This window comes from Rutilus rutilus (assembly GCF_951802725.1).
Source record: "Rutilus rutilus genome assembly, chromosome: 4".
Lineage (NCBI taxonomy): Eukaryota > Metazoa > Chordata > Actinopteri > Cypriniformes > Leuciscidae > Rutilus > Rutilus rutilus.
In genome coordinates, this window is record NC_140212.1 from 26,975,468 (window position 1) to 27,001,189 (window position 25,722).

Sequence of the window (25,722 nt, forward strand, 5' to 3'; positions counted from 1 at the left end):
GGGGAATGTTCCCTTCGAAAACAAACTCAGCCACTTCGTCTTCAGCGGTTCGGATTTAGGAACATCAAAATGACTGCTGTGTTCCTTATTACACCCAAGAACAGAACACCACAATCGCTTAGACGCCATTCTGCTCATAGACAGTGCTCTAGTGTATCAACAATTACGCGCGGACTATGATGACAGACAGCTCGCTCATGAGCGAGGGCGGGTCTGTGTTGAAACGCTGCTGTCAATCAACAATCGTGGGAGGGGCGTCCGACCGTGTGACGTCACTAGGTCGAACGGCTTGATTTGAGAGATAGGAAAACATATAAGGAGATAAAAAAAAAAACACTGGATGGATTTTTATCATTTTACGATGGTTGTGTACAGGCACTGCCAACACACATTTCAGTACAATCAACTTGTAAAAGTGCATGTACCATTATATGACTCCTTTAAATAATATAATAAGTTAAATCTTTTTTTTTTAAAACACACAAAAAAAAACAGTTGTTTAATACTTCCACACTCGCGTGATACTCTGCGCTTTGAGAGGGATGTGGGACACGAGCAGGAAAGAGACCATTGATCTCTTTTCTGATATCTTCATGTTTTCTACTTGTTGTAAAAGGTATGAAGAGCGAATTTTATCTTCCACAAGGGCAAGACATTTAGGCTATGTTTGATATTGCGCTGCCAGAGAAAGCGAAACTAAAAATCACCTGCGCGTGTGAAACGTGCTTTACAAATAAACTTGACGCGCCTTACCAATTAGGCCTACAATGTCTAATAACAAGCACAAACTGTTAAAAAGAATTTGATGTACAAGTAAAAATGTAGGCTATCATTCCCACAGCGTTTTTCTACTTTACCACAGTAAAGAATACGAATATAATAGGCCTAATTAAAAGCAAACCAAGGAAGAAACGTTTATAATCCCCTGCGAAAATGGGTGTGACGTGAGTGAAGATTTGGGAAAATAAACGAGATTCCATGCAGGGATGGGTCATGATTTTTGAATATTCAATTTGTTTATTTAATTATAGAATATCGAATAGGTTGTGCGATTATTCTCTAAAATAAAATCTTCATGTTTTCGGTGCTGATGCGGTGGTGACGCGTTCATGTAACCAGAGGGTGACGCTGCCAATAACGCATAAGCGGCATCCAATAAGCGGCATCCACACTAATGCACAGTTCTCTTTTGAAATATAAGATGTGGTTTGTCCTGTCTGTTTAATCCCTCAAGACATAACTGACTGTGTTTACATTAATTTCGCGTCATGAAAGCATTTTGAGATGGAAGTACATTTAACCACTTACACAGAGTCACGCACAGCCGCATGAGCGAGCGCTCTTCACAAAGCGCGCATCAGCATTTGAAATTTTAAAGCAGCCTTCTGTCAGTGAGTTTCATATTTTTAATACATAAGCCCACTGCAATCCAAACAACATAAATTATGCTTTCGTAGAGCATTTGTAAGGAAAATACCGGCAGGCGAGAACGTGCATTGCAAGTATAACATCAAGCAAAGCAGGAATTTCTCACAACGCATATCCTGTGCAATGAATGTCACTGTAATTCACTTCAGCCTTTCCAAACATTATTAACCCTTATGTGCTGTTGGGGATGTTTTCATCCACTACGGGGTATTTTTGAGTCTTAATTTGGCCATAACTTTCTCCATGTTTCAGCAAATGGAATGATTTTTGGTGACTAATCTTATTTTGATACATATTTTGGGAAAATGCTTTGAAATTTTTAAAAAACTCAACAGTACACTGTGGGCAAATTTACTACCCTTTCGTTATGTTTCGTGGCTGAAAACAGCCACTAATTTAAACTACTGTAAAAATGTATCAGATAAATATTTTTTTCAAATTTTTTTGCATAAATCTATTAATCAACCTCAGTCCTGCTCAAAAATACTAAATGTTTAAAAAAAAATCAGGATTTTAACTCTTTAATTGCCAAATTAATAAATGATGTCACTGATTTGGGAAAAAAAAAACACACAAAATGACTAATTTTCAATATAAAATGTGAATGTGGACTGGATTTTTTTTTACCTTTTATCACAGTCTTGGACATGTCAAAGATTAGAAACAACATTGGTTTTAATGCATTGCTAGTTTTTGTGCAGCATCAGATTTTAACTTTTTCTCCCTCATTTACTGTTCGTGGCTGTTTTTGCTGTTATTGTGTTTTTGTTGGTGCAAAGTGGATTGGGCGGCAGTCGAAGCGGGGGGCCTAGACAACCCGATCCCTGGATGCGGAATCTAGCTCTAGGGACATGGAACGTCACCTCTCTGACGGGGAAGGAGCCTGAGATTGTGCGTGAGGTTGAGAGATTCCAACTAGAGATAGTTGGGATCACCTCTACGCACGGCTTGGGCTCTGGAACCACACTCCTCGAGAGAGGATGGACTCTTCACCACTCTGGAGTTGCCCATGGTGTGAGGCGGCGGGCTGGGGTGGGTTTGCTTATAGCCCCCCAGCTCAGCCGCCATGTGTTGGAGTTCACCCCGGTGAACGAGAGGGTCGCTTCCCTGCGCCTTCGGGTCGGGGATAGGTCTCTCACTGTCGTTTGTGCCTACGGGCCGAACGGCAGTGCAGAGTACCCGGCCTTCTTGGAGTCTCTGGGAGGGGTGCTGGAAAGTGCTCCGACTGGGGACTCCGTCGTTCTACTGGGGGACTTCAACGCCCACGTGGGCAGCGACAGTGACACCTGGAGGGGCGTGATTGGGAGGAACGGCCCCCCTGATCTGAACCCGAGTGGTGTTCTGTTATTGGACTTCTGTGCTAGTTACAGTTTGTCCATAACGAACACCATGTTCAAGCATAAGGGTGTCCATCAGTGCACATGGCACCAGGACACCCTAGGCCGGAGGTCGATGATCGACTTTGTGGTCGTCTCATCTGACCTCCGGCCGTATGTCTTGGACACTCGGGTGAAGAGAGGGGCGGAGCTGTCAACTGATCACCACCTGGTGGTGAGTTGGATCCGATGGCGGGGGAGGAAGCTGGACAGACTCGGCAGACCCAAATGTACTGTGAGGGTCTGTTGGGAACGTTTGGCCGAATCTCCTGTCAGAGAGATCTTCAACTCCCACCTCCGGCAGAGCTTCGACCAGATCCCGAGGGAGTCTGGAGATATTGAGTCCGAGTGGACCATGTTCTCCACCTCCATTGTCAACGCGGCCACTCGGAGCTGTGGCCGTAAGGTCTCCGGTGCCTGTCGAGGCGGCAATCCCCGAACCCGGTGGTGGACACCGGAAGTAAGGGATGCCGTCAAGCTGAAGAAGGAGTCCTATCGGGCCTGGCTGGCTTGTGGGACTCCTGAGGCAGCTGATGGGTACCGACGGGCCAAGCGGACTGCAGCCCGGGTGGTTGTGGAGGCAAAAACTCGGGCCTGGGAGGAGTTCGGTGAGGCCATGGAGAAGGACTATCGGCTGGCCTCGAAGAGATTCTGGCAAACCGTCCGGCGCCTCAGGAAAGGGAAGCAGTGCCCTACCAACGCTGTTTACAGTGGAGGAGGGCAGCTGTTGACCTCGACTGGGGATATCACCGGACGGTGGAAGGAATACTTTGAGGATCTCCTCAATCCCGCCGTCACGTCTTCCATTGAGGAAGCAGAGGCTGAGGGCTTGGAGGCGGACCCGTCCATCACCCAAGCTGAAGTCACCGAGGTAGTCAAGAAACTCCTCGGTGGCAAGGCACCGGGGGTGGATGAGATCCGCCCTGAGTACCTCAAGTCTCTGGATGTTGTGGGGCTGTCTTGGCTGACACGCCTCTGCAGCATCGCGTGGCGGTCGGGGACAGTGCCCTTGGACTGGCAGACCGGGGTGGTGGTCCCTCTTTTCAAGAAGGGGGACCGGAGGGTGTGCTCCAACTATAGGGGGATCATACTTCTCAGCCTCCCTGGGAAAGTCTATGCCAGGGTACTGGAGAGGAGAATCCGGCCAATAGTAGAACCTCGGATTCAGGAGGAACAGTGTGGTTTTCGTCCCGGTCGTGGAACACTGGACCAGCTCTATACCCTCTACAGGGTGCTGGAGGGCTCATGGGAGTTTGCCCAACCAATCCACATGTGTTTTGTGGATTTGGAGAAGGCATTCGACTGTGTCCCTCGTGGCATCTTGTGGAGGGTGCTCTGGGAGTATGGGGTCCGGGGCCCTTTGCTAAGGGCTATCCGGTCCCTGTACGACCGGAGTAGGAGCTTGGTTCGTATTGCCAGCAGTAAGTCAGACTTGTTCCCGGTGCGTGTTGGACTCCGGCAGGGCTGCCCTTTGTCGCCGGTTCTGTTCATGATTTTTATGGACAGAATTTCTAGGCGCAGCCAGGGGCCGGAGGGGGTCAGGTTTGGGGACCACACGATTTCATCTCTGCTCTTTGCGGATGATGTGGTCGTGTTGGCCTCATCAAACCAGGACCTCCAGCATGCACTGGGACGGTTTGCAGCCGAGTGTGAAGCGGCTGGGATGAGAATCAGCACCTCCAAATCCGAGGCCATGGTCCTCAGTCGGAAAAGGGTGGCTTGCCCGCTTCAGGTTGGTGGAGAGTTCCTGCCTCAAGTGGAGGAGTTCAAGTATCTCGGGGTCTTGTTCACGAGTGAGGGAAGGATGGAACGGGAGATTGACAGACGGATCGGTGCAGCTTCTGCAGTAATGCGGTCGCTGTACCGGTCTGTCGTGGTGAAGAAGGAGCTGAGCCGCAAGGCGAAGCTCTCGATTTACCGGTCAATCTACGTTCCTACTCTCACCTATGGTCATGAGCTTTGGGTCATGACCGAAAGGACAAGATCCCGGATACAAGCGGCCGAAATGAGCTTTCTCCGCAGGGTGGCTGGGCGCTCCCTTAGAGATAGGGTGAGAAGCTCGGTCACTCGGGAGGAGCTCAGAGTAGAGCCGCTGCTCCTCCACATTGAGAGGGGTCAGTTGAGGTGGCTCGGGCATCTTTTCCGGATGCCTCCTGGACGCCTTCCTGGGAAGGTGTTCCGGGCATGTCCCACCGGGAGGAGACCCCGGGGAAGACCTAGGACACGCTGGAGAGACTATGTCTCCCGGCTGGCCTGGGAACGCCTCGGTGTCCCCCCGGAAGAGCTGGAGGAAGTGTCGAGGGAGAGGGAAGTCTGGGCATCCCTGCTTAGACTGCTGCCCCCGCGACCCGGTCCCGGATAAGCGGTAGAAGATGGATGGATGGATGGATGGCTGTTTTTGCCCCATTGACTTCCATTATAACCACATTTTTTGATTGCAAAGTCATGACACCATATAATCATGCATTTTTGATTGTTGGTGGTTTTCCCTGTTGGGAAGAGGTACAATTAGTAATTTTTACTGTTGATAACCAGGTGGAACCATTAACCCTTTAGATAGGCCTGTGCAAAAAAAAGCTTAGTCTCTGGCTTTTACATGGAGTTATATGGAGTTTATAAGGAGTATAATAGCATAATAAAGTGTGTGTGTGTGTGTGTGTGTGTGTGTGTGTGTGTGTGTGTGTGTGTGTGTGTGTGTGTGTGTGTGTGAACTCACCTTGATGCATCTGAGAAAATCAAAATATGCACCTCAGCTCTCAGAACTACATGGAGTAAACAAAAACAAAGTAAGTGTATTTCTGCATCTGCTGCCTTTTGATGGTGAGAAATGCAGACTAAACAAAAACAAAGCAAGTGGATTCAAACGCGTGCATGCAAGCCTGCTGGTCATTTGATGGTGAGAAGAGCAGCAAGCAACATGAGAAAGGGCTTGAATTGTAGTGAAGTTTTAGAGATGATTATGCAGCCTGACCCCTCCAGCGAGCTGCAAGATGTATCTTCTTCTCCCTCTGACACCACTGACACAGGAGAGTCAGATCCTGATTTGGATGTGGCACCCTCATCATCCTCTCTAGCTTCCACTGAAGGTGAGGAGGTTTCGGAGGATCCTGGATCTGGGTGGATTGGGAGAAACGGCGAAGTGTGGTTTTCCACTAACGCGGAGACAACTCCCTTTCTTCAGCCTGCCTGAGGCGTGACTCCAGGCCCAAAGTGCTATGCCATCACAAGGGTCCAGAACATGGATTCCGTGTTCAATCTGTTTTTTACGGAGGAGATGATTGACCTCATTGTCAGCATGACTTGCGTCAACACATACATGTTTGTACAGTCATACAAACATGTATGACTATGCCTTGTGATGGCATAGCGCGTCGGCCCTGGAGTCACGCCTCTGGCAGGATGAAGAAAGGGAGTTGTCTCCGCGTTAGTGGAAAACCACACTTCGCCGTTTCTCCCAATCCACCCAGATCCAGGATCCTCCGAATCCTCCTCACCTTCAGTGGAAGCTAGAGAGGATGATGAGGGTGCCACATTCAAATCAGGATCTGACTCTCCTGAGTCTGTGGTGTCAGAGGGAGAAGACGATACATCCTGCAGCTCGCTGGAAGGGTCAGGATGCATAATCATCTCTAAAACTTCACTACAAGTCAAGCCCTTTCTCATGTTGCTTGCTGCTCTTCTCACCATCAAATGACCAGCAGGCTTGCATGCACGCGTTTAAATCCACTTGCTTTGTTTTTGTTTAGTCTGCATTTCTCACCATCAAAAGGCAGCAGATGCATAAATACACTTACTTTGTTTTTGTTTACTCCATGTAGTTCTGAGAGCTGAGGTGCATATTTTGATTTTCTCAGACGCATCAAGGTGAGTTCACACACACACACACACACACACACACACACACACACACACACACTTTATTATGCTATTATACTCCTTATAAACTCCATATAACTCCATGTAAAAGCCAGAAACTAAGCTTTTTTTTTTTTTTTTGGCACAGGCCTATCTAAAGGGTTAATGGTTCCACCTGGTTATCAACAGTAAAAATTACAAATTTTACCTCTTCCCAACAGGGAAAAAGACCAACAATCAAAAATGCATGATTATATGGTGTCATGGCTTTGCAATCAAAAAATGTGGTTATAATGGAAGTCAATGGGGCAAAAACAGCCAGGAACAGTAAATGAGGGAGAAAAAGTTAAAATCTGATGCTGCACAAAAACTAACAATGCATCAAAACCAATGTTGTTTCTAATCTTTGACATGTCCAAGACTGTGATAAAAGGTAAAAAAAAAATCCAGTCCACAATCACATTTTATATTGAAAATGAGTAATTTTGTGTGTTTTTTTTTTTCAAATAAGTGACATCATTTACGAATTTGGCAATTAAAGAGTTAAAATCCTGAATTTTTTTTAAACATTTAATATTTTTGAGCAGGACTGAGGTTGATTAATAGATTCATGCAAAAAAAATTAAAAAAAATATTTATCTGATACATTTTTACAGCAGTTTAAAGTAGTGGCTGTTTTCAGCCACGAAACATAACGAAAGGTAGTAAATTGAAACAATGCACAAGGGTTAAATATTATTTTACGGAGGTTTGAGTGGTGTGTTGGAAGCAAGCAGAAAACAGGTGTTTCTAAAACACACGCAGCGTCATAGCGCATCTGTGGTGAAAAACTATGCTCAGAATACAGAATAGTTGGAAAAAGAGAATCTTTTCCCTACTGTATTGTATGACCAACACAATATTAGATAGATTTAACATAAACTGTTTTTTTCCTGTATGCCAGGCCTATATGCATAGCATGCCCAGTTGATGTTTCCTCTGCAGACTGTTTACTCTCGCTTGTCACGTGACCAGGGTGAAATCACAGCCTTTACGTAAAAAAAATTGTGTTTTATCATATCGCGATATTATCGCAAATGCAATTAATCGTTCAGCCCTACTCTAATCTACATAATACAATAAGCTTCAATGAAGAGACTCAATGTTCCTTTGTTACTGAGTTCAAAAATGATGTTTTAGAAGTAGTAACGGAGGCTTGGGCTCAACTGTTAAATTGTCAAATTGAAGGAAGTACTTTTTTGAGTAACTGTTGTATAAATGCAATATTACACTCGTAGCCGTGCGATATGGCTGTATATAAGCACACTGTGATTACCTACGAACGAATCACAGCCATGCTGATATACAGCCATATTGCACGGCTACAAGTAGTGTGAAATTGCTAATATACATATATTAGTATTTTCACTCCAAAAAATGGCTTTAAGCCACTCATTTACATATTTTGCTGTAGTGTGTCGGTAGGAAATATCAGTTTACATTTCCAAACATTTATTTTGCCATTAATTGTAATAATCCAGTGAGATTTTTGAATGAACAAGGAGTCTGACAACAGCCGGTGCTCCACATGGAGATCTGATCTCACCATCGATAAGTTTATCTAAATCCAGAAGAACGGTAGCAACGACTCCAAGACGCTTGTAGAAAGCAGCCAAAATTAGCGCTTTAACGCATATTTTACAGATATTTGCAAATCTATGGCATCATATTAAGATATCAAGGTTGCAGTGATGAGCATAGCCATAGACATTTATGCAGCAATCTCTCATTGCAACTCGATTTCTGCACACCAACGAATGCTTTCATCATTACTAATAGTGCAAACACAATGTTAATAAGAGATTCGTTGATTATTATGGGAGTTTTGGCGTGAGTCCAGAACTCAGTCAGTGATAAACGCTTGCGCTGTTTGATTGAAAGCTACAGCTATTCTAAACTGAGCTTTACATTACAAAGCTTAGACCCTCTACTTTACACACAAAACCATCATTTTTTAATTCATTTTACATATCGCATCATTTAAATGTTTAAATTCCTCCACCCGCAACCGAAATACAGATCAAAAGTAAGTGTGATTATGAATTTGAATATTGATGGCATTGGTCAAATTTGATGAACAAAGGCAAGTCATATATCAAACAAAAGCATTCTTTCTCAGGATTTTTGCTATATGGTTTATTTAGTTGACATAATACAACAGATCAAATGATTGCATAATGAGTCGCGAAGTACATCTTTGATCTTAGTAAACAAACTAGGACAAACGTTGCATTTCATCTCCGATTACAGCATGTCTGAGGTAAAAGTAGTCAAAAAGATACATAGACTTTCACCTTAGACTGTTTTCTTTAAAATGAGTCCATTTTCACCTTTATGTGAGTTTCGCTTGAGAAATAATCCACCGTTATGTCTCATTTAGTCCAGTAATGCAGGAAATAAGTCATTGTTTTCATACGATCCACATGATATGTTATCGCCGACAGCTGATGACGAACTACGCATCATTGGAAAGCTAATGATCTCAGCATTACCTGAACATGTCGTGAACACACCTTTCCTCTAAACCAACCAGAGTCTGAGATATTCAGCGTGCAATTTTACCTCTAGTCCAATAAGAGTATGAGATATTCTGCGGCGCACAGTTTGGACGCATTAGAGTCGTGCTCACTCACGCATATAATTAGATCGGATATAATTAGATTATTATAATTCACATTAGGCTTGGGCGGTATTCGAATTTTGATACCGTCAAACCTCCTCCCTATTTTACCGGGGTATAATAGAAAACTCCATTCTAACCTCTTCTCTAGACAATATCTGCCCTCTCTCCTCCAGGCCAGCACGTGCTACTCCTTCTAACCCCTGGTTATCTGAGGTTCTTCGTGAACATCGGACCAAACTCAGGGCAGCAGAGAGGAAATGGCGCAAATCAAAAGACTCATCTGACCTGAGTATGTATAAATCTCTCCTCTCGTCCTTTTCTGTTGATGTTCATGCTGCAAAATCTTCATACTTCCACAACAAGATCAACAGCTCCCCCAACACACGATTACTCTTCAAGACATTCAACTCTCTCCTCTGTCCACCTCCACCACCACCCACCTCCTCTTTAACTGCCGACGATTTTGCGAACTTCTTCACCAACAAAACAACAACCATCAGCAGTCAGTTCTCAGCTCCACACACACAGGAACCAAGACTGACCCCTTCCACAGCCAACGACCCTCTGTCCTCCTTTTCTCCGCTAACCGAGGAAGAAGTATCTACACTTCTCCTCTCCAGTCATCCTACCACCTGCCCTCTAGACCCCATCCCCTCACACCTTCTACAAGCCATCTCTCCCACACTTCTACCAGCACTCACACACATCATCAACTCAGCCCTCCATACTGGCACCTTCCCTACAGCATTCAAGCAGGCTCGGGTCACTCCACTGCTTAAAAAACCAACACTAAACACATCATTTGTAGAGAACTACAGACCTATCTCTCTCCTACCATTCATTGCGAAAACACTTGAAAGAGCTGTTTTCAACCAAGTAACATCCTTCTTGTCTCTAAACAACCAGCTGGATGTCAACCAATCTGGCTTCAAGAAAGGGCATTCAACTGAGACTGCATTACTGTCGGTCACCGAAGCCCTACGGACTGCAAAAGCTGCTTCCAAATCTTCACTCCTCATTCTCCTGGATCTGTCTGCTGCCTTCGACACTGTAAACCATCAGATCCTTATGTCCTGTCTCTCATCACTGGGCATCACAGGAACTTCACTCGACTGGTTTGAGTCCTATCTCACAGGTAGGTCCTTCAAGGTCGCATGGAGAGGCGAGGTATCCAGAGCACATCAACTGACCACAGGGGTTCCCCAGGGTTCAGTTCTTGGTCCCCTCCTCTTCTCCATCTACACTACATCACTGGGACACATCATACAGGCACACGGTTTTTCCTACCACTGCTATGCTGATGACACAAAGCTCTTCCTCTCATTTCAACCAGATGATCCAACAGTAGCTGCACGGGTCTCAAGCTGTCTGGCAGACATCTCCACATGGATGAAGGAACATCACCTGCAGCTCAACCTGGCAAAGACAGAGCTTCTCGTCCTCCCTGCCAATCCATCTCTACAGCACGACTTCACCATCCAGCTTGATTCATCATCGATCCCCCCATCAAGGTCGGTCAGAAATCTGGGAGTAATGTTTGATGACCAGCTGACCTTCACAGATCACATTTCAAAGACAGCTCGATCATGCAGGTTTGCGCTGCAAAACATCAGGAAGATCAGGCCTTTCCTAACTGAGCACGCAACACAACTTCTCGTCCAGGCCCTGGTCATTTCTAGGCTTGACTACTGCAATGCTCTTCTGGCCGGACTTCCAGCATGTGCAACCAAACCTCTACAGATGATCCAGAATGCTGCAGCCCGTCTTGTCTTCAACGAGCCCAAGAGGGCCCACGTCACTCCTCTGTTCATCTCTCTGCACTGGCTACCTATCGCTGCTCGCATCAAGTTCAAGGCACTGACGCTTGCTTACAGATCTATCACAGGCTCAGCTCCCTCCTACTTTCACTCACTCCTACGAGCATACATCCCTACCAGACACCTACGATCGATCAACGAACGACGTCTCGTGGTTCCATCACAGAAAGCCACAAAATCACTTTCCAGAACATTCTCATTCACAGTTCCATGCTGGTGGAACACTCTCCCCACCCTCATCCGGAATGCAGAATCCCTGACAACATTCAAAAAACAGCTGAAAACCCATCTCTTTCGTGAGCACTTACCTTCATAAAAAAAAAAAAAATCCTTTAAACCTCACTTATCGGGCTTATGCTACTCTGAATAATGCCTGAACCTCGTATTCTGAGCACTTCTTGCGTTGTTATTGTTTTTTGCCTCTTCATGATGACTCGCTTAATCTTAGTCCTAATTTGTAAGTCGCTTTGGATAAAAGCGTCTGCTAAATGACTAAATGTAAATGTAAATGTATACGGTATTACCGTGACTAATTAAAAATTATGACATAATGGGCTCAGACGGCGTCACCAAACTGTTGGCTTGTGCCTACACCGTTCAGAAACTGAATGCCAGATCGGGCAAAAAAAAAACAACAACAAAAAAAACAAGCCCAACCCGTGCACGTTGTGTCTGAGTCCGGCCGACGGCATTAACTGTTATTATGAGCCCGAGCCCGCATTATTCAACATAATATCTGTGTGCGTGCAACAAGCAAGAAGTGCCTTTGTAATCCGGTGACGCGTGTCCATTGATTTTTATTAATAAAACTTTTCTGCAAAGATGGAAGTTGACGATCTTAGTGAGAAATCTGTAGTGAGAAATGCACATCATTACACAATCCGAGAGTGGCCTTTTTCTTTTCGTTTTGAATTGTTTCGTTTAAAGAAATTGACGATCGCCATCTCTGTAGTGAACGCTATAGAGAGAAATGCACACCATTGATTAATCAGACTATATTTCTTTTCGTTTTGAATTGTTTCGTTTAATGAAATTGACGATCGCATCTCCGTATGAACGCGCCTAGAGAAATGCACATCATGGATTACTTAGCCTAATCAGTGAGTAGCCTATTTCTTTCGTTTTTAATTGTTTCGTTTAAAGAAATTTCAAGCTTTATTTATATATAGTTGTCATGTCTGTGAGGCATAGCGTACACTGAGTTTCGGTTAATTTATGAGATTTCAATGCAAGTGACCGCGGCATGCCCATCATGTCATGATTATCCAGAAAATTGGTTGATGAAAAATTTATTAAAATTAAGAAACAATATATACAAAACGAAATTCGTTTTAAAGAGGCCTTTTACAAAACGACATTTATTGAAGTGGTCAAATCGTCTGACTCCCGATGCATCCCATCTTATTTGTGCCGTTCACTTTTCATAATCAACAAAGATGGAAAAAATAACATTATAATATTTTAACAAATACGAAACTTAATGCGCTTATTTAATGAACTCGAGAACAAAATGCATCCTGGCAGCAGTGAGTGGGGGTTGTTTCGGAGATGCGACATTAGGTTAGAGGTGTTTACATCTCTCGCGGTCACCTTTTTATTGCACAATTTACAAATTGCCTCGTCAGTATTTACCGCCTCTCCCTTCTCATTCGGTTGGAACCAGAAATATTGCCAAACTGCAACCACACATAAGCATTTTTTAGGCAATAAATAAATTATATATATTATAGGCTATATAAGTGCCGGTAATGAGGGTATTGAAACTGATACCGGTGCTATTTTAAGATCCCGCGGTATCCGATATTACCGTAATACCGCCCAACCCTAATTCACATTGTTAGAAAATTACGTCCAAGAGGCTTCTTGTTGGTGCTGAGGCAGGTACTGGATCGACTCAGCTATGTGGACATTGATGGGAGCTATGATTCAGTTTTTGAGGCTGCATTTGCAGCAAGAGAGGACCCGGATTTTGACTAAATACATTATACACTTTATTACATAAGCCAACAAAATGGGGCTATAAACTCTTTGTGTTGGCAGATTCAATCAGTGGTTACACTTGGAATTTCTTTGTTTATGAAGGAAAGAACTCCATGGCCACTGGTAAAGGCTTTAGCTATGACTCCGTAATGACCCTGATGAATTTTCCTCTTCTTGGCATTGGCTACCACATTTTCATGCAAACTCTAGCATGTGGCACCATTCGAGCAAACAGGTTGGGCTTTCCAAAAACAAAAACAAATGACCTCAGCAAGAAAGCCCAGAGAGGAACCATCCGCTGGCTCAGGCAAGGAAAACTCCTATTTGTGAAGTGGATGGATACAAGAGAGGTGGCGATGTGCTCCACAATTCACAAGGCATATGTGGGTGAGACTGTCAACAGGCGTGTGAAGAATGCAGAGGGTGAGTGGAGAGTACAACAGATCCCGGTTCCCACAGCAGTCAAAGAATACAACAAATACATGGGTGGAGTTGACTTGTCTGATCCCTTGATTGGTTATTACAATGTTCTTCAAAAAACAAGGAAGTGGTACAAGACCTTGTTTTTCCATTTCCTTGACATTTCTGCAGTAAATAGTTTCATTCTTCACCAGGAACTTTAAAAATCCCAGAAAAAGACACCGATGACACAGAAGACCTTGTGTCTGAGCTTGCAGGCATTGCCACACAGCCCATACCAGCTCCCCCAGAGCCATTCGCAGCTGGTGCAGCTTGTTCATCCACCACCAGCTCAACAACCAGCCACTGCATTCCACAGTACTTTAGCACAGATGCTACAAATAAAAGGAGGCAATGTGTTGTATGCAAAAGGCAAGGAATAATATCAAAGACTCCTGTGTTTTGCTCTGGATGTGGTGTGGCTTTGTGCTTTGTGTCCTCCCGCAACTGTTACAAAGAATGGCACCAGGAGGGGGACGGACACACCTGAGTAATTGTGCGTGTGCGTGTGTATGTGTATGTGTATGTGAGAGTGTGAGATTGTGTGAGTGAGTGTGTGTGAGTGAGTGTGTGATATAAAATATTGTACAGATAGTGTTTATAGTGTTGTATTCCTCCACTGGTCCCTCCATGAACGGGAAGTTCCCTGGACCCTAATTGATTACATGTTAGTTTTTTATTCTACATTTGTTTGTTGTAAAATATTTTTTTAAATTGAGCATATTTCACATTTTTATACATATTATTCTATTATAAATAAATAACAAAAAGATCGATTTTCATGTTGCAGATCTCATTTTTGTCTACCCCATTACTTATTTATTGCATGTATTAAGTCACTTTGAGAAGAAGATAGTGAAACATATGGGAATATTTGTAAGTGCTTTTAGCAAATAGTAAAAGTGAGATTTCTGGTGTAATTTTCTTTATGATAGCTTGTTTTTGCAGTCAGGACCTTGGAGACTCCAAAAAGACACTAAAAAGCCACTTTGCCTCCCTTTGGTTTCATAGCAATAACTTTTGAAAGCAAAATGTTAGACACATAATATTTTTTTTTAGTGTTTGGTGACATCTAGTGGAATCAAATGAAACTTATAATAGGTCGCTGTTGCACACAATACCAGAGTTATACACTTTCAAAGAAAGATTCAAAGAAAAAAACAAAAGCGCCTACTTTTTTGTGTGTTTCTTTTGATATTTTAAACACATACAATCGTTTTTATTACATTTGACACTTGATTTTCTTTGTTTAAAGGGTTTCCTATAAAATGACACCAATATTTTGCATTTACTTCACTGTATGTGGGTAAGGGGAGCCATCAGATTTGGGAACGTCCAATTTCATGCGGAATTCCAAAATAACCCAAAGAGTTTAAGGGGTTAAATAACAGATTATTCACACCCTACTAAGAGAAACTTGCAGACTGATTTACCAAAGAATCCAGTTAAATGTACCGAATACGAATAAATAATGTTCAGCTGAGACAGTCACATTGTTTAAAGCTACACAGTGTAATTAAAGTTGATTCTTAGCAAAAAACACTTTGCTCTTTCAAAATGATGTGCTCATTAATGTGTAATTACTTCTACCAACTAATCAAATATTCTCGTAAGCATAGAATCTGCCATTTAGAATACATACGAGCGAGTCGCTTGAATGGCGGCAGCCATGTTGCGCCTCCATCTTGAAAATATATTTTTCAAGATGAAATCTTTTTATCTTTTTGCCAAAGAGGGACATACCTGGAAATTCAAGCTTTGCCTTTCGCGTTTTTACACTCAGTGACACCGTGACGAATGCGAGGGGGAGATTATTCGCAACTGCCGGGAGATTTTAAATAATACGGCCACCGTAGGAGTTAAAACGCCCTCAAAATGGGAGGGGCTAGAAAGTAATATTCAGTTGGTAGTCATAAACAATTTCACCGCTAGATGGGAGAAAATCCTACACAGTGTAGCTTTAAAATAAACAACCACATTCCCAGCATTAGGATCCTTTAGAAGGTAATGTTATTTTTAGTCCAGTGACTAGTGCTCCAGGACCGTGCTCTAAAGAGGCGGTCTTTCACTACTTTATTACGCCATAAAGAGGCATATTCCAGAATGAGTCGTTCGCTGGCAGTGTTGCCAGACTAGGCGGGTTACCGGTTTTGAATTTGATTGTGCGGGTTAAAAAGGGTTTGGTCGGGTGGACAAAATTTGGTCTGGTTTGGGTTTTCAAACATCTACATTTTAAAGTCTAATGGTCAATAAACAAAACTAAAGTGTGCATGTAGTCCATAAAATCAGTCATCATGACATTACTAAACACACACGCCCATGCAGAGTCAGCTGGCGTTGGTGTTGACGTCTCAGATGAGCACACACTTTTAGCCAATCAGCGATCAGCAGGCAGACGCGATTTAGCACGATAACTTGTAGCTGTATATTCAAGTGATCGATAATGCCAAAGTGGCATAAATATACAGCAAGTTGTATCTACAGCAAAGAGCGAGATAGTGAGCAACTCTAAAAACGTGGATTACACCTGTGTGGAGATGACTCGATGGCTCTTAATAAATATAACTAACTCTGAGAGCACAGTTGATGACTCAGTTGGGGACATTAAATTTAACATTTAATTTAATATTCAACAATAATATTGATCTGCCTGCATTGACACTATTATACAAGAACTGAACTGAGCTGGGCGATGACATCACGATTTACTCCAGAGTGGCTATATATATATATATAGCCGCTCTGGAGTAAATCGTGAGATATATGATTATATATATATATATATATATGATATATACATATATGATATATATGATATACGTGATTATATATATATATATATATATATATATATATATATATATATATATATATATATATATATATATATATATATATATATATATATATATATATATATATACAAACTAAATTAATAACTTTTTTACAACAAAAATGAAACATCACTGAACTTACTTAAGCTGGACTGTGACGCTATTTTCTTCTGGAAACAAACTTTTCTGCATTATTTTCCTGTTATCTCTGTAAAGCTGCTTTGAAACAATCTGTATTGTAAAAAGTGCTACATAAATAAATAGCCCCTTTCACACAGCGCTTTGAACCCGGGAAATTCCCGGCAAATTGCCAGAGTGCCTTCTGTGTGAACGCAAACACGACCCGGGATTGATGCCGGCATCGATGCTGGGTTGGGGACCTAGTAACATTGCCATGTTCAGTCCTGGAATGCGTGCTGTGTGAACAAAAGCCGTAATAATGCAGTGCCGTAGTGATGGCGCTGACGCCGGGATCGTTCGCCAGCAAGTGAAACGGTACGTAATGCGTAAGTTTATGATCGAATCAGAGAAAAAAATGCACAAGCGTGGTGCACAAATCGCAGCTCATAAGCAAATTTAAGACACTGCTGAGACATTACAAGTCACATCGTCTGTCACGTGTCTTTATGGGATTTATACGGGTTGTGTGTGAACGCGCTCTCTGATTCCGGAAAATCACTGGCAGTGTGAATGAACCAAAATCAAACGAACCCGGGTCACTTTATCCGTGTATTTTCCGGAATCTCTGTGTGAAAGGGGCTAATGTGACTTAATTTGACTTGAAATCGAATATGGGACGACTCCTGACCATAGTCACGTGCATACTGGCCAAACCAGACATCTGCAACTTTTACACCATCCAGACTGCACTCTACTCATCCCTGACAGCTGTTGACGATGAATCAGTTTTGACTGCTAAATTCTGCGTTATGTTCTGCAATGTGTACATATCCGAGGGTTAAAGTCATCAGTTAATTTCTTGATTGGCGTTTTGACAGTGTCCACCTGGACATTTTAGTCATATTTGCTAATTCTCTTTAATTTATTGCCCTGTTTTGATCCATTTTCCTGGGAAATTAATAATTTTTTTATTTTATTTTATTATCGTTATTTTGTTTTAAGGAGATAAAAATGACATCGCAATAAAATGTTATCATATTTTTTTTTTAGCAGTACAATTTTGTTTTTGTTGTTTTTTTGAGTGGGTGGGTCTTGGTGAGCTTTTGGGTGAGCTTGGTGAACCACCCCGATCTGGCAACACTGTTCGCTGGGCCTGGTAACAATAAAAGCTGATTTTGGACTAACAAGGATGTTTTCAGTTTTGAAACTTTTAGGATATTCTTATAATAACCTCTTGTATGTCAAAACCTCAAGGAAAATTGTATTTCTCAGTTCATGACCTCTTTAACACAGCATCAGTTTTTTCCTGTTATCCTTGGGCTGCGTACAGTAGCCTATATGATCACACTCTCATTCATTCAAGTGCTATTAAACCATTCAACTGTAATAAGATGCAAAAATAAGAACTTAAAGGGCCATGAAACCCCAAAACACCTTTTTTGAGATGTGAACAGATATGTACAGGTATGTGAGCAGTAGAGATGCGCGGTTGGCGGTCACAGCCGCGGACTCCGCGGATAAACCGCGGATTGGGCGGATGACGTGACGAAAAATTATATTTAAATTAAATTCGGGCGGGTGGCGGGCGGTTGAACCAATCAAATAAAAAATATATGTATACACCAATCAGCGGATGGCGGGCGGGTGCGTTTTTGAAAATTGGTCAAAAACGTTGGTGCGGATGGATGGCGGACGGATGGTGAGTTTTGTGATGCGGGTGCGGATGAAATAATAGCCCATCCGCGCATCTCTAGTGAGCAGAGTGGAGAGGCAACAATTTCCCCTCCGTGCTCACAATGGAGGTTAATAGAAGATGTGAAGGCTACAACTAGCACTGGGCGGTGAACCGGTTTCAATTCCATTACCGATATGCTTTTTTTTTTTAAATACCGCTGCAAACAGCTGCTGAATCTATTCAATGGCCATGAAGAGTGTATTGAGAGTGGACCTCTACTAACCTCATGCCCTTCTTACACTAATGGTAACAACTTTATAACCAGGGGTGCACATAAGTGGTGCGCATGCGTAACCAAAATAAAAAATGCGCTAGTAAGTTCAGACCACTCATTTGAGAACCGACATGGTTGACAGCTGTTAATGCACAATCACCGTTCTAGATAGACTAACTGTAATACTGTATAAGATTTCCATTTGAACTAAAGGCAAAATAAATCTGCTGTGCCGTGGTTCACTAGGCAAGTGCACATACTTACTTCCTGGAAACCCGCCAAAATAAATGCTTGCTGATTTTAGGTTTGAAAATTCATATAAAAATAAAACAGTAAAAAAGAAAAATATTAAAATAAATATTTTTAAGTGTACAATAAATAATTGTATTTTTATTTAATACTAGTATGATCACACTATTTATTATTTTGTTTATTATAATTTTTTTAAACTAGCTAAATAAAGTACAATAATGCTATTATGTATTACATTTTTACAGTTATATTTAATGGGTCACACTATGTGCAGTGTGAGCACCAAACTGAATCTCCAGGTGCTCTCATGAGAGCCAGACTGAAAAAATGTCACCCCTGTTTATGACAACAATAAGACAATTGGTTTATGAAACATTGATTAAAATTAATATACAATTTATACAAAATGAAATTCACTTTAAAAAAAGGCTCTCTACAAAACAAAACTTAATGAAGTGGTTAAAATCATGTCTGCCCACTCCACGCTGTTCACTTTTCATATAATCAACATAGATGAAATTAAAAATAACATTGTATTATTTAAACATAAATATGAAACTAAACGCGCCTTCTTTAATGGCTACAACACGTATAGTTGGCCTACAGTACAGAGACAATTAATGTCGGAGCTGAATTTAAGCGAAAGCCGTCTTACCGGTGAGCATGTGGGGGTGCGGTTTTCTAATAATCACTGAATATAATTTTTTACTTGAAATGCCAATCCTTAATATTTGGTGTTTTAAATGCCTGTTTGAGGTCTCTGTGAAAGTTTTAAAGCAGTCTATTAGTGCCGCTTTCAGAGCGGTCACGTCCGTAACGGAAAACTGTCACGTCCGTAACATTGTTTTTTCCTCATAAATGTGAACAGGAAAAATAAACTAAAATTAATATTTTATGTTCCGTAAAGACTCAACCGTTCTTCATCCGGTGGGTAGTTATTACTTTTGGTTTGTGCAGTGTAATTCACAGAATTACAAAAAAATATATTGGCACCTAAAACTTAAGAGATTTTTTTGTCACGTCCGTAATGAATGTATATTTCCCTCATCTAAAATATAAAACGTGTGTGTAGACTGATATTTTTCTAATGTCTGGACTACTTTATTAAGGCATTATGGACATATAAACAGACATTTCAATATATTGGTATTAAATGCATTTTCTGAGAATTTCTGTTTCAAGTTTCCAGCATGTGCTACCAAACCTCTTCAGATGGTCCAGAATTCTGCAGCTCGTCTTGTCTTCAACGAGCCCAAGAGGGCCCACGTCACCCCTCTGTTAATCTCTCTGCACTGGCTACCTCTCGCTGCTCGCATCAAGTTCAAGGCATTGACGCTTGCTTACAGATCTATCACACGCTCAGCTCCCTCCTACCTTCACTCACTCCTACGAGCCTACATCCCCACCAGACGCCTACGATCAATCAACGAGCGACGTCTCGTGGTTCCATCACAGAAAGCCACAAAATCACTTTCCAGATCATTCTCATTCACAGTTCCATGCTGGTGGAACACTCTCCCCACCCTCATCCGGAATGCTGAATCCCTGATAGTTGGGGGCCTTAAGCACATTTTCGCGCAATTTCATCTAAAAGTGCCAAATTTGGCACAGATGTAGCTCAGGTCATACCGAAATGATTTAGCTAGGGCGCCGGAGCCAGCGACCCTCGGGGCCAAGATGGCGGCCAAATCCAATATGGCCGCCGCCCGAAAAGGGTTCCGGCTTTAACTTTTGAACCACATGAGTTACAAATACAAACTTTATATGTTTTTCAGCTTAATTGATCATGAGAAACACATAGGAATGTTTATATTTATGACCCAGTATATCTGGACCCCTCGATCCTCCAATTCCAATATGGCTGCTGTCCAAAAAAGCAGTTTGGGCTGTAGTATGGGGCCTTACACACCATTGTTCGCGCAAATTCATCTACAAGCACCAAATTTGGCACAGATGTAGCTGAGGGGATACTGAAATGATTTAGCCAGGGCGCCCGAGCCAATGGTCCCTGAGACCAAGATGGCGGCCAAATCCAATATGGCCGCCACCTGAAAGGGTTTCGGCTATAGCTTTTGAGCCAGATGAGATACAAATACAAACTTGATGTCTATTTTACCTTCTTTGACCATGGGAAACCCATAGGAATACTTACATTTATGATTGGGTATATCAGGACCCCCCAAATTCCCTAAATTCAATATGGCCGCTGTCCGAAAAAACGGTTTTGTCTACAAATTTTGAACCAAATGCGCTACAAATGAGGATGTGGTGTCTGTTTTATGTTTATTGACCACAGGAAGTCCATTGGCATATTTATATTTATGCTTGTGTAAGTCTGGAACCTGTATTCTTTTCAAGACTGTGGTTGAAAATCCTTTTTTTTTACCACAACTTTGAAGGTTATTCTCAATGTTGATTCATTTCCTTATAAAAGTGAAATGGTTTTCAGTTTACCACAGGTGAATACATTTCAAAGTGTAATCATATAAGAAAGAATAAGACACAATTATTATTGCAAGGCAATATTTATATTATGTCAAATTGTTAAAATAATAATATAGTAAATTTTTCCAAAACTCTTAAAGGTTTGCTTAGCATAACAAAAAAACAGCAATAACATAAAAACAACAGTGAATTCTCATGGTCTCTCACATGAATTATCATTATCACTCACAATCACCGGATGTCTCATTGTCTTCACCATCATTGTTTGTACAAGCACCCTCACATGCACATATAGAAGTGCAACGAACTCCAGCTTTACAGCACTTACAGTGCCCTCTACATGCTGTCTTGCAGCCACAGTGGAGGAGAATGGTGCAGGCTTTACTGGCGTCTCCGAGATTAGTCCAGTAAGGTTCCCAAGTCTTGCTCGTAGAGTCCCGAAACCAACCCCATGCATTAAACTCTGGGATATCTTGTTGGACAGCGGTTGCCTGATTCCAGTAGAAGCTGGCCTGCAGCAGTGCTCTTTTGATGTGCTGAATCAATGCAGCTTGGGTGGGTGGCAGGTTCTCGAGATACTTGGTACCATTCGAGAAAAGGTGATGTCTAGCTTCATCTACACGGCTGGAACCACAGCTCTTGCTGTACATGATGATGACCATACGCTCCAGTCTTTGGACATGGACGTCATTGTTGATCTGTTCAGGCTCCAAGGTGAGGGTAACCAGAGATTCTGTGAGATCTGGTGTTGCCTCCCAAGCTGCCCATGTACTCTTTTTCCCATGGCACAGGAAGGCTGAGGTTGTGTCACAGGCTGTTAAAGCGTGGAAGAGTGGTAAGGCTAGTGACTTCTGGGGACCAAGATCCTTGCTGATTTCATGAGCAGGAATGTCCCTATAGTTTTTTCCACCTGCAAAGCTGATCCAGAGCTCTGTGAGGCCGAGTGTGTTGAAGAAGCGGATGGCAAGGATGACAACATCGCTGTCGACAGTCCAGACAAATGCCTTTTTATGGCCATTGGCCCCAGCATGTGCAAGATGCAGGATTATTCTTGTATCTGCTTCTGGATGATTACAAGGCTGAAGGGCAGACATGTCATACCCTGGTCTGTTGGAGAGTACAGCATCTTTCTTGGTGGAAAGGAGGAGTTTACCTGACATGCCATGCTTGGTTATCTCTTCACTGATATATCCAAATAGTTAGATATATAACAATATATCCAGTATATATATAATAGATATATCCAGTTACGTTTTGGAATTGGAGTTCTCCCATCTACTTTAGTTCTTGATCCGGTTCCTCTGCGTTGGTGAGTTTGTGTTTTGAGTTTCTCCTCTGGATATGTATCAAACACAATATCCAATCACGTGACAGATTCATAGCTCATGTGTGACCTCACAAACCCAGCAATATTGGTGTTAACGTAGTCATGGAATGTTTTTTCAGTAGTTGGCCGGACCATTTGGACCATGAGCTATGAATCTGTCACATGAGCTCATCATGTACAGCAAGAGCTGTGCTTCCAGCCGTGTAGATGAAGCTAGACATCACCTTTTCTCAAATGGTACCAAGTCTCTCGAGAACCTGCCACCCACCCAAGCTGCATTGATTCAGCACATCAAAAGAGCACTGCTGCAGGCCAGCTTCTACTGGAATCAGGCAACCGCTGTCCAGCAAGATATCCCAGAGTTTAATGCATGGGGTTGGTTTCGGGACTCTACGAGCAAGACTTGGGAACCTTACTGGACTAATCTTGGAGACGCCAGTAAAGCCTGCACCATTCTCCTCCACTGTGGCTGCAAGACAGCATGTAGAGGGCACTGTAAGTGCTGTAAATCTGGAGTTCGTTGCACTTCTATATGTGCATGTGAGGGTGCTTGTACAAACAATGATGGTGAAGACAATGAGAGATCCGGTGATTGTGAGTGATAATGATAATTCATGTGAGAGACCATGAGAATTCACTGTTGTTTTTTATGTTATTGCTGTTTTTTTGTTATGCTAAGCAAACCTTTAAGAGTTTTGGAAAAATTGACTATATTATTATTTTAACAATTTGACATAATATAAATATTGCCTTGCAATAATAATCGTGTCTTATTCTTTCTCATATGATTACACTTTGAAATGTATTCACCTGTGGTAAACTGAAAACCATTTCACTTTTATAAGGAAATGAATCAACATTGAGAATAACCTTCAAAGTTGTGGTAAAAAAAAAAAAAGGATTTTCAACCACAGTCTTGAAAAGAATACAGGTTCCAGACTTACACAAGCATAAATATAAATATGCCAATGGACTTCCTGTGGACAATAAACATAAAATAGACACCACATCCTCATTTGTAGCGCATTTGGTTCAAAATTTGTAGTCAAAACCGTTTTTCGGACAGCAGCCATATTGAATTTAGGGAATTTGGGGGGTCCTGATATACCCAATCATAAATGTAAGTATTCCTATGGGTTTCCCATGGTCAAAGAAGGTAAAATAGACATCAAGTTTGTATTTGTATCTCATCTGGCTCAAAAGCTATAGCCGAAACCCTTTCAGGTGGCGGCCATATTGGATTTGGCCGCCATCTTGGTCTCAGGGACCACTGGCTCGGGCGCCCTGGCTAAATCATTTCAGTATCCCCTCAGCTACATCTGTGCCAAATTTGGTGCTTGTAGATGAATTTGCGCGAACAATGGTGTGTAAGGCCCCATACTACAACCCAAACTGCTTTTTTGGACAGCAGCCATATTGGAATTGGAGGATCGAGGGGTCCAGATATACTGGGTCATAAATATAAACATTCCTATGTGTTTCTCATGATCAATTAAGCTGAAAAACATATAAAGTTTGTATTTGTAACTCATGTGGTTCAAAAGTTAAAGCCGGAACCCTTTTCGGGTGGCGGCCATATTGGATTTGGCCGCCATCTTGGCCCCGAGGGTCGCTGGCTCCGGCGCCCTAGCTAAATCATTTTGCTTTGACCTGAGCTACATCTGTGTCAAATTTGGCGCTTTTAGATGAATTTGCGCGAAAATACCTATTTATGTGCTTAAGGCCCCCAACTATGACAACATTCAAAAAACAGCTGAAAACCCATCTCTTCCATGAGCACCTAAACTCATTAAAAAAACAAAAAAAAAAAACTTTCCCTTAAAATCCCACTTATCATGCTTATGCTACTCTGAATAATGCCTGAACTTCGTATTCTGAACACTTCTTGCGTTGTTGTTGTCTTTTGCCTCTTCATGATGACTCGCTTAATTTAGTCCTGATTTGTAAGTCGCTTTGGATAAAAGCGTCTGCTAAATGACTAAATGTAAATGTAAATGTACGTTTCGACTGCAAATGTCACGTCCATAACGCTGGAATTTCCTTGATACTTTTTGCATTCAAATGAATTAAATAATTTTGCTTATAAATGTCTTCTTGTATCCCTTTAAGGAAAAACAGTTTTTTTTTGTAAATTTCCATTGCGCCCCTAAAGATCTTACTGTGTGCACACCCGAGAAAAGTTAGCGTCAAGCCCTGCCCCTCTGAGTTTTATGCCCCTCTTATGAGGATCTGAATATACTCAGATCTTCCATTTGTAATGTTTTGTTTTGACCCTCTGAATTTTAGGCCACATTTACACATAGCCGGGTATTTAGAGAAACGAATATTTTCCCCCCTCCGTTTTCAATAATAACATCGTGCACACAACATCGTTTTCAAAAAAGTTGTCATTTACATCAACCCGCATAAATACGCCGTCGAGCATGATCAGTAGCCAAACAAACTGTAAACATAGGACGCTCACATAACGTTAAGCTTTTTCTGGCGCATAATGTGACGTTTGAGAACCTAAAACCCCGTTTCTCCCAGTTGACACGGCAACACATAACCGGCGTTATCAGAAATCTCCATTTTGGACGGAGTTTTTAGAAATAATCGTTTTCTGTGATAAAAACGGGGTTTCATGTGAATGAGAGGCCGAACCGCAGGGAAATATCTCCGTCTTCCCATCGTGTATACGGGGCCTTAGTTGCTGTAACGTCCATGTTTTGTTACGGTTGCATAATTAAAAGTGATAGAAATTAGTGTTTTTCCTTGTTTCAGGTCAGAAGTAGATATTGCGTTTGTTACATATGACCTTTTTCAAAAAATATCATTAATTTCTGTAGAGCTGGACATTTTAATAAGGATCAAAGAATGAAACCAACCTGTTTGTGTCTCAGCATCTTCTTGTTTCACACTGATCGCTTCTTCAATCTTCATTTCTTTACTCTCCTCTTTAATAAACGCCATATTTGTTCTTGAGTATCTTCACATAGATCTCAGTTGCTTCACCAGGAGTTTTTCTGTGTGTTTGAACAGTTTGACATGTTTAAGATGAGAATAATTAACAAAAATAAAAATAAATCCAAATTAAATCTCTGTGTCTCAATCAGCTCTAGTTCAGTAGTTCACTTTCCTGTAGCTCAAGCAGTAGAGCGCTTGCAACGCCAAGGTCATGGGTTCAATTCCCAGGGAAAGCAAGAACTGGTAAGAATATAAATGTATACCTTGAAATG

General features: G+C 42.0%; 1 protein-coding gene across 2 annotated transcripts in view; it reads right to left on the reverse strand.

The window, feature by feature from the left end:
• Nucleotides 1–25,722, reverse strand: part of LOC311288933 (uncharacterized protein) — a 48,222-nt gene that overhangs the window by 21,845 nt on the left and 655 nt on the right. For both annotated transcript variants that reach the window (XR_014627042.1, XM_084406616.1), the window contains exon 2: nucleotides 25,372–25,509. Coding sequence is in view for 1 of the 2 variants with exons in the window: in XM_084406616.1 (XP_084262742.1) it covers nucleotides 25,372–25,456 (85 nt within the window). In the remaining variant the exon portion in view is untranslated. The remainder of the gene's footprint in view (nucleotides 1–25,371; nucleotides 25,510–25,722) is intronic.